Raw genomic sequence first — 13,721 nt, forward strand, 5'->3', positions numbered from 1 at the left:
GAATATATTATATATGCACTAGCATCACTACAGTACTACTTATAGATCTTTCCTGATACACTTAATTTGGTGACCGCGCACCACACATGATTAAGGAAAGCTTTAGTAAAGTTTGGATAAAACAGCAAATTAAGTTGTTCATTGAATGACTACAACATATAAATGTAGAGAGAGAGAGAGAGATAGATTGACAACAACCAAGCAGCACAAGGGAGACAACATTAGCCCCAACATCAGAGTCAGCTTAAAAATTACGGCCAGTCTTCAGAAAGGGTTTCTTTGGATTCTGAGAAAGCTGGACCAGCAAGTCTTTCTTCAATCCTTTCCTATTTGGGCAATAACCATCGATCTGGACTTCCTTGATGCTTTGGAGAAATTCTAGCCCAGAGAACTTAGTTTCAACTTCTTCATAGTAAACTGAAAGCAGCAGTAGCTCAAGATTGAGGAACGCTCCTTGTTCAAACTTGACACATTTGCTCCCACTGAAGTTGAGCTCGAGAACCACCAGGCTTTTGAAAGATCCCTCCGAGAAATTGAGTTCTTCACCCTCAAGCGAGTGAAACGACTCACGCGACAGGCATAGGATGGTCAGGTTTGGTAGCATACCAAGGACTTGTATAGCAGCATCATGATCCTTTAGCATTGTTTCTGATAGCTTCAGCTTCACGAGATTGTTGAGCTGCTTGATCCATTTTGGCAACTCAACCAGGTTGCCTTGCAGCTTCAGGCTCTTGACATCCTTAGGTGGTGAAAACTTTTCTTGAGCATCTAGACAGCCGCAGAGACCTGGCTTTCCCTTCGAGAGCAGCGACAATGATTCTAGGCGGCTGAGCGCGGCAAGGACAGAAAAAAACTTTTTGCTGTTTTTCTTGTTGACACCGGTCACTTCCAATTTGCGCAGCTAGGTGAGCTTCTTGAGATCCTGTAAAACTGATGATTCCCATGAGATGTCCACCACACCTAGCGTGTGCAGGGCTGTCAGTCTCCTCAGCCCTCTTGGTGCTACTACACCATTCCCTTGGAGGCGCATAGCAATGCTAGGGAGAATACTGCAGCAAAACATGGAGCAGATCTCACGGGTATTAATCTCATCATCCAGCATACCAATTGAACTTGTTGTGCATGCCAGACAAAGCAACAGCAACGCAGCGGTAAAAATGCATAGCATGTTCCTCATGACCTCTGGTAGTTCCTCTGCTATTCCTTCATAGGTGATTTTGTCTACAATTGCACGGAGATACTTTAGCTTGCGAAGATTAGTGATGGTCTTTGGCAACCTGAGTATGAACGTATCTCTGACATCTAGTGTCTCCAGTTGCCTTAGGTTACCCAAAGAATCAGGCAGGTAAGCAATGCGCATACATCCTCTTAGAGAAAGGTATCTAAGGTGAAGAAGCTCCCCTATTTGCTTAATATGGTGATTACGTACATCTTTTGTGTCTTCCAAGTCGAGCACACGCAACAACCTCATCTTGTCAGAAATGAAAAATGGCCTCCACTCCCCAAACACTGTTAATGATCTTATTCGGGACATGTCTACTGTTGTCTTCAATTCACCGACATCTGTCTCCCAGTCCTCGCTGCTGTTTGTAATGGAAAGATGCCGAACTGTGTCATGATTGTGTAGCCTACGACCCCCTTCGAGTCTAAGAACAAGATTTTCCTCCTTTGACTTCGAGATGGCTATCTCGCGCATGATATCGTGAACCTAGCAAGAATCAGCTCCTCTACTGCTATAAGTTGATTTTTGAGTTGGTAGGATCATGATTCTGTCTATGAGTTCAAAGAAGTAGTTGTTTGCTATTTCCTATGCAGATTTGTCCAATAGCTCCCTTGAGTAACCCTCTGCACACCATCGGCGCACCAAACGTTTCCGGCTAATCTTGTCATCTTGAGGAAAGATGGACAGGTACAAGAAGCAAGACTTGAGGTGATAGGGTAATCCATCGTAGCTTATATTAAGGACAGCTCTTATGGCCTCAAGCTCTAGGTTTGTCTCCAACTCTGCACTAATATGCTCATTCAATTTTCTCCACTCCAAAGCAGTTTTGGGCCGGCTTGCCAAGAAACCACCTATGGTGACAATTGCGAGGGGAAGTCCTTTGCACTTCTTTAGAATCAGTTTTGCTTCTTCAATCAACTCAAGATCTTCTTGATCCAAATTTACTGACTCCTTAAATACCTGAAACGTGTATAATTTAAGTAGTAAATACTTCTTTTTTTAATTAATTGTGCATAAAATAATTTCTTGCAAATATTTATCGGAGTAACTGGCACTAGTGTAGAAACATCAATCCAAACCAGTGCAATGCAGCTGATTAACCTAAAACCGATGCTCAAATAATAGCATTGATCAATTCATGAGAAAAACAGGTAGCAGAAGTATCACTATACCGTTTTTTTTTCAGTTTTTCTTATAAACCCGGAAGTGACACTATATTGCCAACTTTATCTTCACCCTTCACTACCGTTTCACGAGAGAAAGCAGCAGCGAAGGCCAAGCTGAATGGGCTATGAGACATCCAATGAACTAGCATGCTAAGTTTCTCAATCAACTTCTCACTCTTGGTCAACATCTCCCTTTATCTCGAGTATGCCGCCACTGCTCTCCCTCCATACCTGAGCACAATGAGGGCCAGCACAGGAGGGCTATATCTGGCTGGCCTATTATGCATAGTAGGGCACTAGGGCTACTAGTGACAGTGAAGGGAAATGGAAGCATGATTGGTCATAGGAATGAATCGGGTTGCCCTGAGCCAGCCCAGGACCATCAAATCTAGCCGGTCCAAGCACGGGCAACGGCGATGGCAAGGGTTGTGGGCATGAGCATTAGATGGGAGGTGGGATAGGGCCAGATCTTACCACTCTAAGCAATGCTTGACTGCCTCGAGGAGTCACTGCTCGCACAAAAAGCTATCAAGGAAGTGGGTGACGGTTGGCACTACTGGAGCTAGCCTATGTGTTGATTTTTTTTAAAAAAAAACAATTTCTACTCTACAAGTGATAGTACTGCTCAAACATATGGAGTATATCACTGAGGTCCATTTCAATATTGCTGGTTCCCAAACCGACAGTGAGTGCCAGATTCGAGCTGGCAATATATATATGATGAGGATTTGCACTAGCTAGTGTGATGGTAAGTATTTTTCGCCGATTGGGGGGGGGGGGTAACAACTCATAGACTCATAGTATGTTGTAAGACATGACAGATGTATGTATCAGCAGGTCAGCTCATAGTAGGAACATATTTGCTTCATAGTAGAACTATATTGCACATACTACTGATACATGCCTCCCTCACGCACTCACAGCATATCACTTATGTGTTCCTTGTCGGGTGTAGCCAAAATAAAGGAAAAAGTCTGAATTACCCCTATGCGTCCGTTCGATTTACCCCCACCCCCACCTAAATTACAATACCAAACATTTTTTTAACCCTGAACTTTAAAAAATGGACGACTTACCCAAGGTAGTTTTGATCCTATCTGCCACACATGTGGCAGCTCTATTTAGCCAAAACAAATAAAAGAATGATGGGACCCATTTGTCAGCCCAGTCCGTCTTCTTCTCCCCATCCTCTCTTTCGCTCGATCTCAGCTACTGTCGCCGATGACCATCTCCACCAGACGTGCACCGAAGGCAAAGCCAAGACAAGCAGCGCTGAGATTTAGGGGTGACACGAGGCAGTGGAACTAACAGAGGAGAGCAAAACTGAGGTCAGAAGAAGTGACGCACCGTGACAGAGATAGTGGATGCAAGCGGTGTTGAGGTTGTGGATCTCGCCGTTGATCTCACCACTTCCATTGTGAGTTTGAAGCCACCCATCCCACCTCTGCCATGAGTTCACCGTCGCCCGCGTTGAGCCATGGGGTCGTAGGTGCCATACGGGAGCAACAGGTTCGGGCGTTCGATGGGGTGGCGAGGGAGCAGAGGAACCTCGGTGTTGACCATGTGTGTGGAGCTGCTGTTGCTGAAATGCCTTGGCTGTAGATGGGGAAGAAGGGGGTGCTGCCACAGCTACCCGCACCCCTTTTGTGCTGCCTGCCCACATCACGGCGGCCGGAGCAGAAGAGGTAGTGACGATCTAATTAGCGACGGAAGAAGAAGAGGAGGAGGCGTAGCGGCAGAGTCCAAATTGGTGGTGGAGGGAGCATCTAGATCCGGTCTAGAATAGAGAGGGGTGGAGTTGGCTTTCTCGGTGAGGAAGGGGAGCAGCCTAGCGGCGTCCAACAGCAGTGCCTAAGCATTGACTGCTCTTGTGTTCTAGGTGAAGAAAGGAGATAGCAGCTGATAGGTGGATCCCAATAGCCTGATAGGAGGAGGATGAGGTGGAGACTGACTTGTGGGGCTGATACGCCACGTAGGACCAAAACCAACATCAAACCAACTTTGGGGGTAATTCATCTGGTTTGTAATGTTCAAGGTTAAAAAATGTCAGGTATTGTAATTTAGGGTGATAAATCGAACAGCAGAGGGTTTGGCTACGACTGAATTTTTCTGAACATATTGTTGCAGTAATTTACCGTATAACATCTTGATTTGAGAATTAGAAAAATATTGTCTTTTTTTTTCAATTACATAGAAGACGTTGTCGACGAGTGATACTCACGGACCGGATAAGTAGAGTATTGGGGTACGTTGGAACGAGGGTCTACGTAATACGACATCAAGCAGACAAAAGACAAGGATTATACTAGTTCAGGCCTCTTATCAGGTAATAGCCCTAGTCCAGTTTATATGGGATTGATGATAACAAGAACAAATTACAAAGAGAGTAGTCGAAATAGGCGATACCAACAAGATCGTGGTCGAAAGATTCGACGAGATCTCCCAGCGACTTGGCTCCGCGTACTCCATCTTCGTAAACTTTGGTGGGTGTGTTGGCGATGAAATTAGATGCCTGATACCCCTCCCAGGGGTCCCTTTTATACCGTGGATCATGTTGACCCCCAAGAAAAGTCTGAGGATATGTGATCTGATACGGCATAACCGAAATTCTATCCCCTCCGTGTAGGACTTTAGAAATCACTTGACTCGTGGAGATATTTTCCATAATTTGGGGCGTTTTTTGTACGATATTTGCAGGAACGATCCATATACGTGAAGGTATACCTTATCGGTATATTCCATAAGTCGTAGGTTAGGAGGTATGCCTTATCCGTAACCCTGACAGACGTGCACATCACTAGGCATGCACACCATGCATAACTATGATTACCTTGGTGGGTAGGTGTTTGCTAATACGCGTACTGTATAGGAGGTAAGTCACATCTGCAACCATGCGCTTAGCTGCCCGGGCAACAAGTTTCGTCTAGTTTTTCTTCATCCAATTAGATTGTCTGAACTTTCTCATTGATACTAACTTTCTGTACTATATAATAAATAAATATTTGAGTACAAAGTTTTGAATTTTGAGTTCAGAGTATCATATTTTTCATATAGTTTTTATGGGTATGTAGTTTTGAATATATGACTTCAAAGTTACAAAATTTGACTTGAAAATTTCAGAATTTGAGTTGAAAGTTATAAAGTTTGGGTAGAAAGCCTTAAAATCTGAGCAAGTTTGTTATTTTGAGTTGATGTTTTGATTTTTTTTTAGAGTTTTTTAAATTTTCTATAGCAAGTTCTCAATTTGCATAAAGTTTCAAATTTTGGTTAAATTTTAAATTATAATTTATTTCAACTTCAAGAATAAAAATAAAATTAAATATTTTAAAGCTGCATAGAGAGTTTTAGGTCAACAATTTTGATTTTCTTTTCCACTCAAATAGTAAGTACCCAACTTACAACCCACTTGCAAAAGGCCTAAGGTGCGCCCAGAACCACATGGATCATGATCCACTTCTCATGCTTCGTGCAATCAACAACAACAATAAAATAACGAGAACAACAAAAATCCCAGAACCTGTGAAGCAACGGTTGTACATCTAGTGAAGAAACGTGTGGCAAGGTAGAATCATGGGAACCACGACTTTAACACCGAACCACTTGTGGTCCCCCCACCACACCCCACCACACCCCCCAAGTGGTGTTTGTTTAACTCTACTGTAGTTTAAGCATACAAGTTTAAAAAATAAAATGAAGTGTATCCTCTTTTTTCTGTTGTTTAATTTGGATTATGTGTATTATACATAGTTTCAAAATATAGTTCCGGCATAGCCTATCCTGGGCTAGATTCAAAATATTATGCTACAATAAGATTAGCTAACCATTTATGACCAATATAATTGTTAATTCTAATATAAAGTAGTTAATATGATACAGTTGCTATGATTGGAATCTGGGTTTTAATTCCCTATTTCTTTCCATTGTAAATTGCTCTTTTTTTTTCTATTACACTGAAGATCCAGACGCACATTAAGCAGACGCGCGCGTACAAGTACACTCCCTTAACACAAGCTTAAGAGAGATAGAGGCCAGTGGTATTTAAACTCCTAAAAGTGCACCCACTACCCATATGTGTAATATTTGTAAATACTATGATTGAGTTATACATTCACAACTCTACCGCACCACGTACCTCTGGTGGTGAGGCCTGTATGTCTGTTATTTGTGTGTAAGTATGTACGTATGGTTGTGTACAAATGTTTTTGATGTTGGTTTGCAAATAAGGAGTAGTACATTTGTAGGGGTTAGTAAAACTAGAAGACTAACGAACGTACGTACGTACGTACATACATATACATACATACATAGGTATACATACATATAGATACATACATATGTATACATACATACATACATAGGTATACATACATATAGATACATACATATATATACATATATATATATATACATACATATATATACATATATATATATATATATATATATATATATATATGTGTGTGAGCTGGATAATATGATCCGCGGTGCATATGCACCTCAATCCCCTGGTCGACACGTGTGCATATGACTCCGATGCAGTTGTGATCCATCATGTTTGCTAACCACCATCAAAATGTACCTATCTGATGGAGTTGCTATATAGGGCTGTGCATTGGTGGGTTCAATAGGTACATGTTGTGTACGTTTTCTACTGTAGCTTTCCCAAGATGCCCTCCAACTAGTACTTCCCTCTCTCCATGTGAAAAATTATGCATGTATGTGCATTACAAATTTTAATAAATTCTCTTGATCACCTAGTTAATTTGTTGGCTCTGAATGTCAATTAGAGAAATTTTATTTGTAAACCTACTTCATTGACATATGTATTTTGCAGATGACATATACTTTGCCGATATATTTGTTGTGAATATATCAGTTAAAGGTTGAGTCACTAGCAAAGGTTCATTAACATAGATATCGGTTATACATATCATTTAACAATATATCATTAGCAAATTTCGTTTACAGATACATCATTAATTTGCTAGTATCATTTGAAGATTCATCAAGCTCTCAAATGTTATTTAAATATATGTTGTCTGTATATGTAGTGTCATTTTTGCAAGTTATATTGTTTTCGTCAACATGCCCTTTGTGAATGGAGATAGTTCCATTAAGTCAAATGTCAAAATGGAGATATAGTAGATGCACCATTTTGTAAATGTCATTTTGATGATGGATAATCATTTATAGATGTCCTTTTGGAGGATTGAGGGGTTTTTTTGCAAGTGTCAGTATGGATATATATAGGTATTAAGATATGATCTGTGAACGTCATTTTGTACCGATAAAATGAGAATAAATATTTTTTCTAAACAATGGATATGTAACATAAGTCTATTGTATAATGACACAATATATTTCATATTCAGTTGTTCTTCTTATGGGAAGATAATTGGCTATTTCATATTTCGCTCTTTTCTACAGTGTTATCTAAACTTGATAGGTGGCTTAATTGTTTTGGAATGTCGTTGTTTGAAGCTCATTTGCAGATATATCAACGTATGACAAGTTCTATTAACAAAAATCATTGTACTAGGGAAAGGTCTAAACGTACATATAGTTATATAGGGGCACAAAATTTGGCATCCTTAATTTATATGCATTAGAAAAAAATGGAATGGAACCATGTCAAGGGCAAACTTGGAAGGCTAAAAAGTGGTGGCAGGAAACACAGTACCTTTATGTATTATTCATGTCCCTTCCTTCCTTTAATAACTATGATTTGAGAGGAGAAAGAGACATTTGCTAGCACACATCTCAGAGCATTCAAACGGTACAGATTGGAGGTGCAAATGAACCTAGGTTCCTATTCAAACGTTTGACCAACGTTTGACTTTTTGTCCAACGTTTTGACCGTTTGTCTTATTCAAAAAATTTATGTAATTATCATTTATTTTACTGTGACTTGATTCGTCATCAAATGTTCTTTAAGCATGGTATAAGTATTTTCATATTTGCACAAAAATTTTGAATAAAACGAATGGTCAAACGTTGGTCGAAAAGTCAACGACGTCGTACATTAAAATACGGAGGGAGTATAAAATAAGATAATGCAAATACTTGCAATTGTAAACTACTTTTTAATATTAACCACCAATAGTTTTTAAATGGTTAGACCGAAATAAATAAAAGTTTCATGCTTATATATGCTTTTAGGAAGTAGTAATGTGCGTAGCAATGGAGAGAAGTATATATGCTTTTAGGTTACCTTTTTTGCAAAAAGGTTCTTTGCATCGCTGTCTCCTAGACGATTGAGTTGATATATTTTTCCTTGTTGATCCCCTGAACAATGCTTAGCAATACTTTCATGCCTTGTGGTGATTATGATCCGGCTTCCTGTTTCCATTGCTGGGAAATATGATTCTATAGCATTCCATTCTGTTGTGGATAATACATCATCAAGAACAATCAAGTATTTCTTTCCTTCTAAAATGCTAGCCAACTCCTTTTCTCCAGAAGTTTTTGAATCTTCTAGTTGCCTAACTAAGCTCATAAGAAGATCATTAAGATTGAACGGGCGCATGATCGTGACACATGCATGCTTATCAAACATCTTCTTAACCTTTTCGCTTCGGTAGACATTTTGAATTAGAGTGGTTTTCCCAATACCACCCATTCCCCACACTGAGATCTTCTCAAGCTGTTGGCTACCTTTTGAAATCAGTTCAATAATCTCCTTTATTTCATCAACTCGCCCAACGATCTCAGATTCCTTGAAAGCAGTTACCATTGAATATGTGCGAGGGAGGCTCTTTCCTTCTACAGCGTTGTATGTAGTGTCTTCGTTTAAGTTAGATGAGTCCTCCATTGAATCTACTCCATCTTTAGCACCCTGCACACACAAAAAAAAAATATTATCAACAATATTATTTTCTTAAACACGCATGATAGGTGTGCACCATTATATTTTAAGACGAGACGAGAGTTAAAAAGGAATCGTACATGCCCTTAATGGAAAAAAGGTTGCAAGAACTTTTCAATGAAACAACAGCAAAAAAATGTAGCCAACCTCTTGAGAACAGTTATTATTTAGAATATTAGATGATGATGATGTCTAATTGTCTACTTTCCTATGATAATACTTAGTTGTTTCCCAAGACAAATCTCTTGTAGATGTATAAATAGGTTACCATTCGTTAGTGAAAAGACAATCTCAATTGAACTACTTAATTTTTAAATGCCTCCCGACCCATAAGTGTTACTCCATATATTACTTGCCCAATCAATTAAAAGATTTATCAATCTGTAAATTTGGTGGGATTCTGATTATAGTACATAATAATCAAGTATCCTTGGGAATTTTCAGATAAGTGCAAATGCACCTATCTACACATTTTTGAACTTCAAAATCCTCTAAAAATGTGTTATGTAGTATAAGTTAAAGTTGAGCTCAAAGTATTACCGTATTGCATAATACTAAATACAAGCAAATTAATCACAGTCTTAGTATAGTATGCCTATAAGCCGGCATTTTGGCTTATATAGCTTACAAATTGTTGGCTTTTAAGCAGTAAGTTTAAGATGGAGTTGCCGTTCCAACATGCAAAATAAAATATGCTTTCAACAGAGGTTGGAGCTTGATGGGGCAAAGAGCAATGGCCAGCTAAGTGGTGGTCGCAGGAGGCGAAGGCCAAGCAAGATGAGGGATGTGGGGAGGAGAGGAAGGTGAAGGATGCAGTGAAAATGATAGCGATCAACAGTGGCGGACGCAGGATTAAATTAAAGATAGGGCGAAGATGCTCGTGTCAATAAGAACAACTAAATGCAACAAATACTATATTTATGTTGTAATCACATAAACATATAGTATAATCAATAAATTAAAGCAAACAAAAACGATATTATAATAAAGTAATAATTTTTGCGCCAAAATAATTCATCATACATAAAAAGATATTGGTAAACGTATCAATTTGCAAATATGAGTCAATTCATAAAGCATGGTTGATAGATATCTTTAAAAAAATAAATATATGAGAAGACATACCCCGAATAAGATGATTATTATTTTGCTTAGAAGGGAGAGAGAGAAAAACGTTAGGCACCTAACTATAGTAGGTGATGGGGGTGAGCATTCTCAAGGATGCCCGATGGCCGATGCTAAAGCCGCCGCAAGCTACTGGGCTACTGGCTGTTGCGGCCTGCGGTGCTGCGTGCTGCCGATGACCGGGCGGCGGCGTTGGCGCGGGAATGGCTGGAACTCGGTAGGGACGGGGCGATGGCGAGGTAATGTCGTCGAGTTGGCGCGTGTGGCGCCGAGCAGGAGGAGCGAATGGTGTCGGCCGTCGCTAGGCGCCAGCGGGCGGCGGCTAGCCTAGGCACGCTCAGGTAGCGAAGCGACGCGTCACGTGCGGGTAGCGAGGTGTCGCGTGTGGGTAGCGAGACGCAGCATGCGGAGATGATGGCGCTAGGTACCGAGGCATCGCGGGCATGAGTTTAACTCTTGATTTCCCAGAAAATCTGAATTGGACACTTGGGCTGCTTTTTTATGGGCCAATTGTGAATTGGATGTGGTGGTAGGCGGCCCAAGAAGGATATGGGGAGTTGGGGCGGCGCGGGCCATAGCTGGGCTGGCCGCCCAACCCTACCTAATGGGTGGTTCCGCCCCTGGCGATCAACAAGTCTTGGCTGGCATAGGGAGTGGGACAGGGGCACCCAAAATTTGGGGTCGATTATACTCACTATGGGGAGTACCTAAAATTGAGTAGGGCGATTTATTGGAGCTGTTATTTTTTAAAAGAGAATTGTTGAATTATAACTATAGCGAATATGATATATGTTTGCTGGAGATGTTCTTAGAGATGAAAGAGACAGAGCTATGTCGTACTATTAATCAGTGTTAGTTTCTTTTGTACATAATGACATAGATAAAACATTGATTTAATTAGCAGACAAGTTGAATGAAAAGAGTAGGCTTTCAACGGATGATGATATATAGAATATTTCTTTTTCAGTGCATGTTTGAGGATTTTTTTTTAGTATTACTTCCTCCATTCTAAATTGATCTACATATTTCATAGGTACACCAATATCAAGAAAAGCTAATAACTCTCTCATACTATATTTACTCTAGCAACAAACTCGATGCATGCACCATTCCACTATTTCCTAGCCAATAGCAAATCAAGATATTGCATGTGGGTTATAAATACTTGTGTGCACTGATACATGCATCAATATCCATTTACTCCAATGAACAAATAACGAATATACATAATGAATGAATATAAATATGATAATTATTTAGAAATAACCTAAAAAAAACTATATGATGATCATTTTGGAACGGATGGAGTACCTTACAGCGAAAAGCATAAAGAGTCTGATCAGCAAACAGCTGCATTTGCTCGGGTGCCACCTCCTCGGTCCTAGCACAAAAGCTTGCAACTTCAACATGTTGTGTGAACACTATGATTCGGCTCCCTTTCTTGTTGTCTGGGAAGAGCATTTTTATTTGCTTCCATTCTTCAGCGGTTGATAGGTCATTAAGCATAACGAGGTAGCACTTGTCACTCAAATATTCATTGAACTCATCGTTCAAATGATCTTCCTTTATCAGCATGCTACTCAGAATTTGACACGACGGAGTTGCTTTGCCAGCCTCCTGAAGAGATCTTACATAGAATTGCCTAACAATGGTTTGCAGGAGCTTTGTTGGGTTCAGAGGATGCATCAAATTAACCCAGGCACAGCACTCAAACTTGTTGCTTCTCTTGAGATGATCATAGGCCCCTCCAACGATGGACATTTCCCTGATATCACCACTCGTTCCCCACACCGCAATCACTCTAAGTTCATCGACTTTGGTTTTGATGACCAGCCGAACCAGACCAGCTACTGCCTTGTCATGCTGCCACCGTTCTTCATGCACGCCAGACATGGTCGCACGGGCAGTGCTGCTGGGTGCGACATTGGTAGCTACGGTAGGCTTGGAGCCCTTGATGAGTTGGTAACGCATGTTCCTCTGGCTCACATCCTCAACCTTGCCCCTCAGCTCCTTCATCTGCTTGGCGATGCGGCGCCGCTCCCACAGCGTGTGAGGGCTGAGCCACCAGGATGAACTCTTCCTCCCCAAGCGGACGGCCAAGTCCTGGAGGCAGTCCTCGACGTCGTAGGCCACGTCGCGGACCTGCTTCACCCAGGTCCTTACCACCTTGTTGTCATCTTTCTCATCATTGGCGGCCATCAGGAAGGAGTTCATCATCTCCAGCTCGTCCCTGATGAACGCCTGGTCGCGCTGGACGCCGAGCTGCAGGGAAACCTCCTCCACCAAGGTGGATTTGGCGAAGCCAAGAGCTCCCTTCAGCACGGACCTGCCAATGCTCACCGCCGTGGCCTCCATGGCTTTGCTCTCCTCTCCTCGGCGTTCTCTCGTGATTGCATTTGTGCCGATACCAAGAGAAGAGAGAGCAATTTGGTAGCAATGCCACACCCAGCACCAAAGTTAGGTATAGCACCCAAGCTTGGCACTGCAAACAAGCAAGGGACTGATGCTAAAGAGAAGAAAAGCACCTGGGTCCATTTGTTACCGGAAGAAAGGAATGGAGATTGGAGAGAAAACTTGGGGGATCATGGGCTTAAAGCTCCTAAGATCTGTTGTCAAACTGCTTTTTAGATGTGTGCTGAATACTGCAATTATTACTATGTATTTATGTTGTTTTAGTTGAGAGATTTTTTTATAGTCTTTTAGAGGCACCGAGATGTATTATATTTTGTACTGAAAATATGGATTCCTTCGGTATTTCCTTTAGTGTTAAGGTACCATAAATTAATTAACACTAAAAAATGTGGCCATGACCTTAAAACTACTCTTAAATTGAACCTTTGTTGGCAATTTGAAGTGTTCATTATAAAGGGTGGAAGTTTCATTGCTCCGTGCTTTTGTATAAATAGAATTTGTTTTTGCTTTTTAGTTTTGAGAAAGAGGGCCACCAGCAGGTTCCTCCTTTAATAGAAAGCAAAAGCAAATATAGAAGGAGTTTGTTAGTTGCTACATAGCGGAGACAAAACTATTGTAGCCTACACCAAAGAAAAGTATCCTGCAGCCAGTTGAAGGCTTGAAGCTAGGAACTCTCTAAGTCCAGCATGGAAAAAGGAATGTGCTGCCAGCCAATGTTTTCTTTAAGACGGCCCCATCCAAACCTAGCTAATTAATTAATTAATAAGAGAAATTGAAAAAAAATATGATCAGGGTCTTCGGAGTGTGACCAAAGATACAGTTTATATTTCCTGGCCAATGCAATTTCTCTTGTTGAGACGATCTACAATGCAGTTGGGTGATTGGTGCAGAATTATTCATACTTTGTGAATGTATGTCTATTTGTCAAAAT

At 40.8% G+C, this 13,721-nt stretch overlaps 2 protein-coding genes across 2 annotated transcripts; both read right to left on the reverse strand.

Annotated features, from left to right (window-relative positions):
- Positions 1-1,807, reverse strand: LOC112936139 (disease resistance protein Pik-2-like). The gene is given in 1 exon segment (XM_026021887.2): positions 1-1,807. A coding segment is annotated over 1 exon segment (1,452 nt). The 5' UTR covers positions 1,697-1,807; the 3' UTR covers positions 1-244.
- On the reverse strand, positions 245-12,870 carry LOC4352507 (disease resistance protein Pik-2-like). Its single transcript, XM_066306376.1, has 3 exons — positions 11,690-12,870; positions 8,600-9,223; positions 245-2,182 (listed from the first exon to the last, which is right to left on the reverse strand). Exons 1-3 carry the CDS (start codon positions 12,731-12,733, stop codon positions 1,808-1,810), a joined length of 2,043 nt encoding a protein of 680 aa, XP_066162473.1. The 5' UTR covers positions 12,734-12,870; the 3' UTR covers positions 245-1,807.
- Positions 12,871-13,721: the final 851 nt, after the last annotated feature.

Source organism: Oryza sativa, chromosome 12, assembly GCF_034140825.1.
Source record: "Oryza sativa Japonica Group chromosome 12, ASM3414082v1".
NCBI classification, from domain to species: Eukaryota; Viridiplantae; Streptophyta; class Magnoliopsida; order Poales; family Poaceae; genus Oryza; species Oryza sativa.

Bases quoted from the DNA above. Each gene is read 5' to 3' on its own strand.
- LOC4352507 (XM_066306376.1), bottom strand. From the start codon at position 12,733: ATGGAGGCCACGGCGGTGAGCATTGGCAGGTCCGTGCTGAAGGGAGCT. The intron at 9,224-11,689 runs GTACTCCATCCG...TTGTGTGTGCAG, and splicing joins TTTATGCTTTTCGCTGTAAG to GGTGCTAAAGATGGAGTAGA. The intron at 2,183-8,599 runs GTAACCTAAAAG...TACACGTTTCAG, and splicing joins AGAACCTTTTTGCAAAAAAG to GTATTTAAGGAGTCAGTAAA.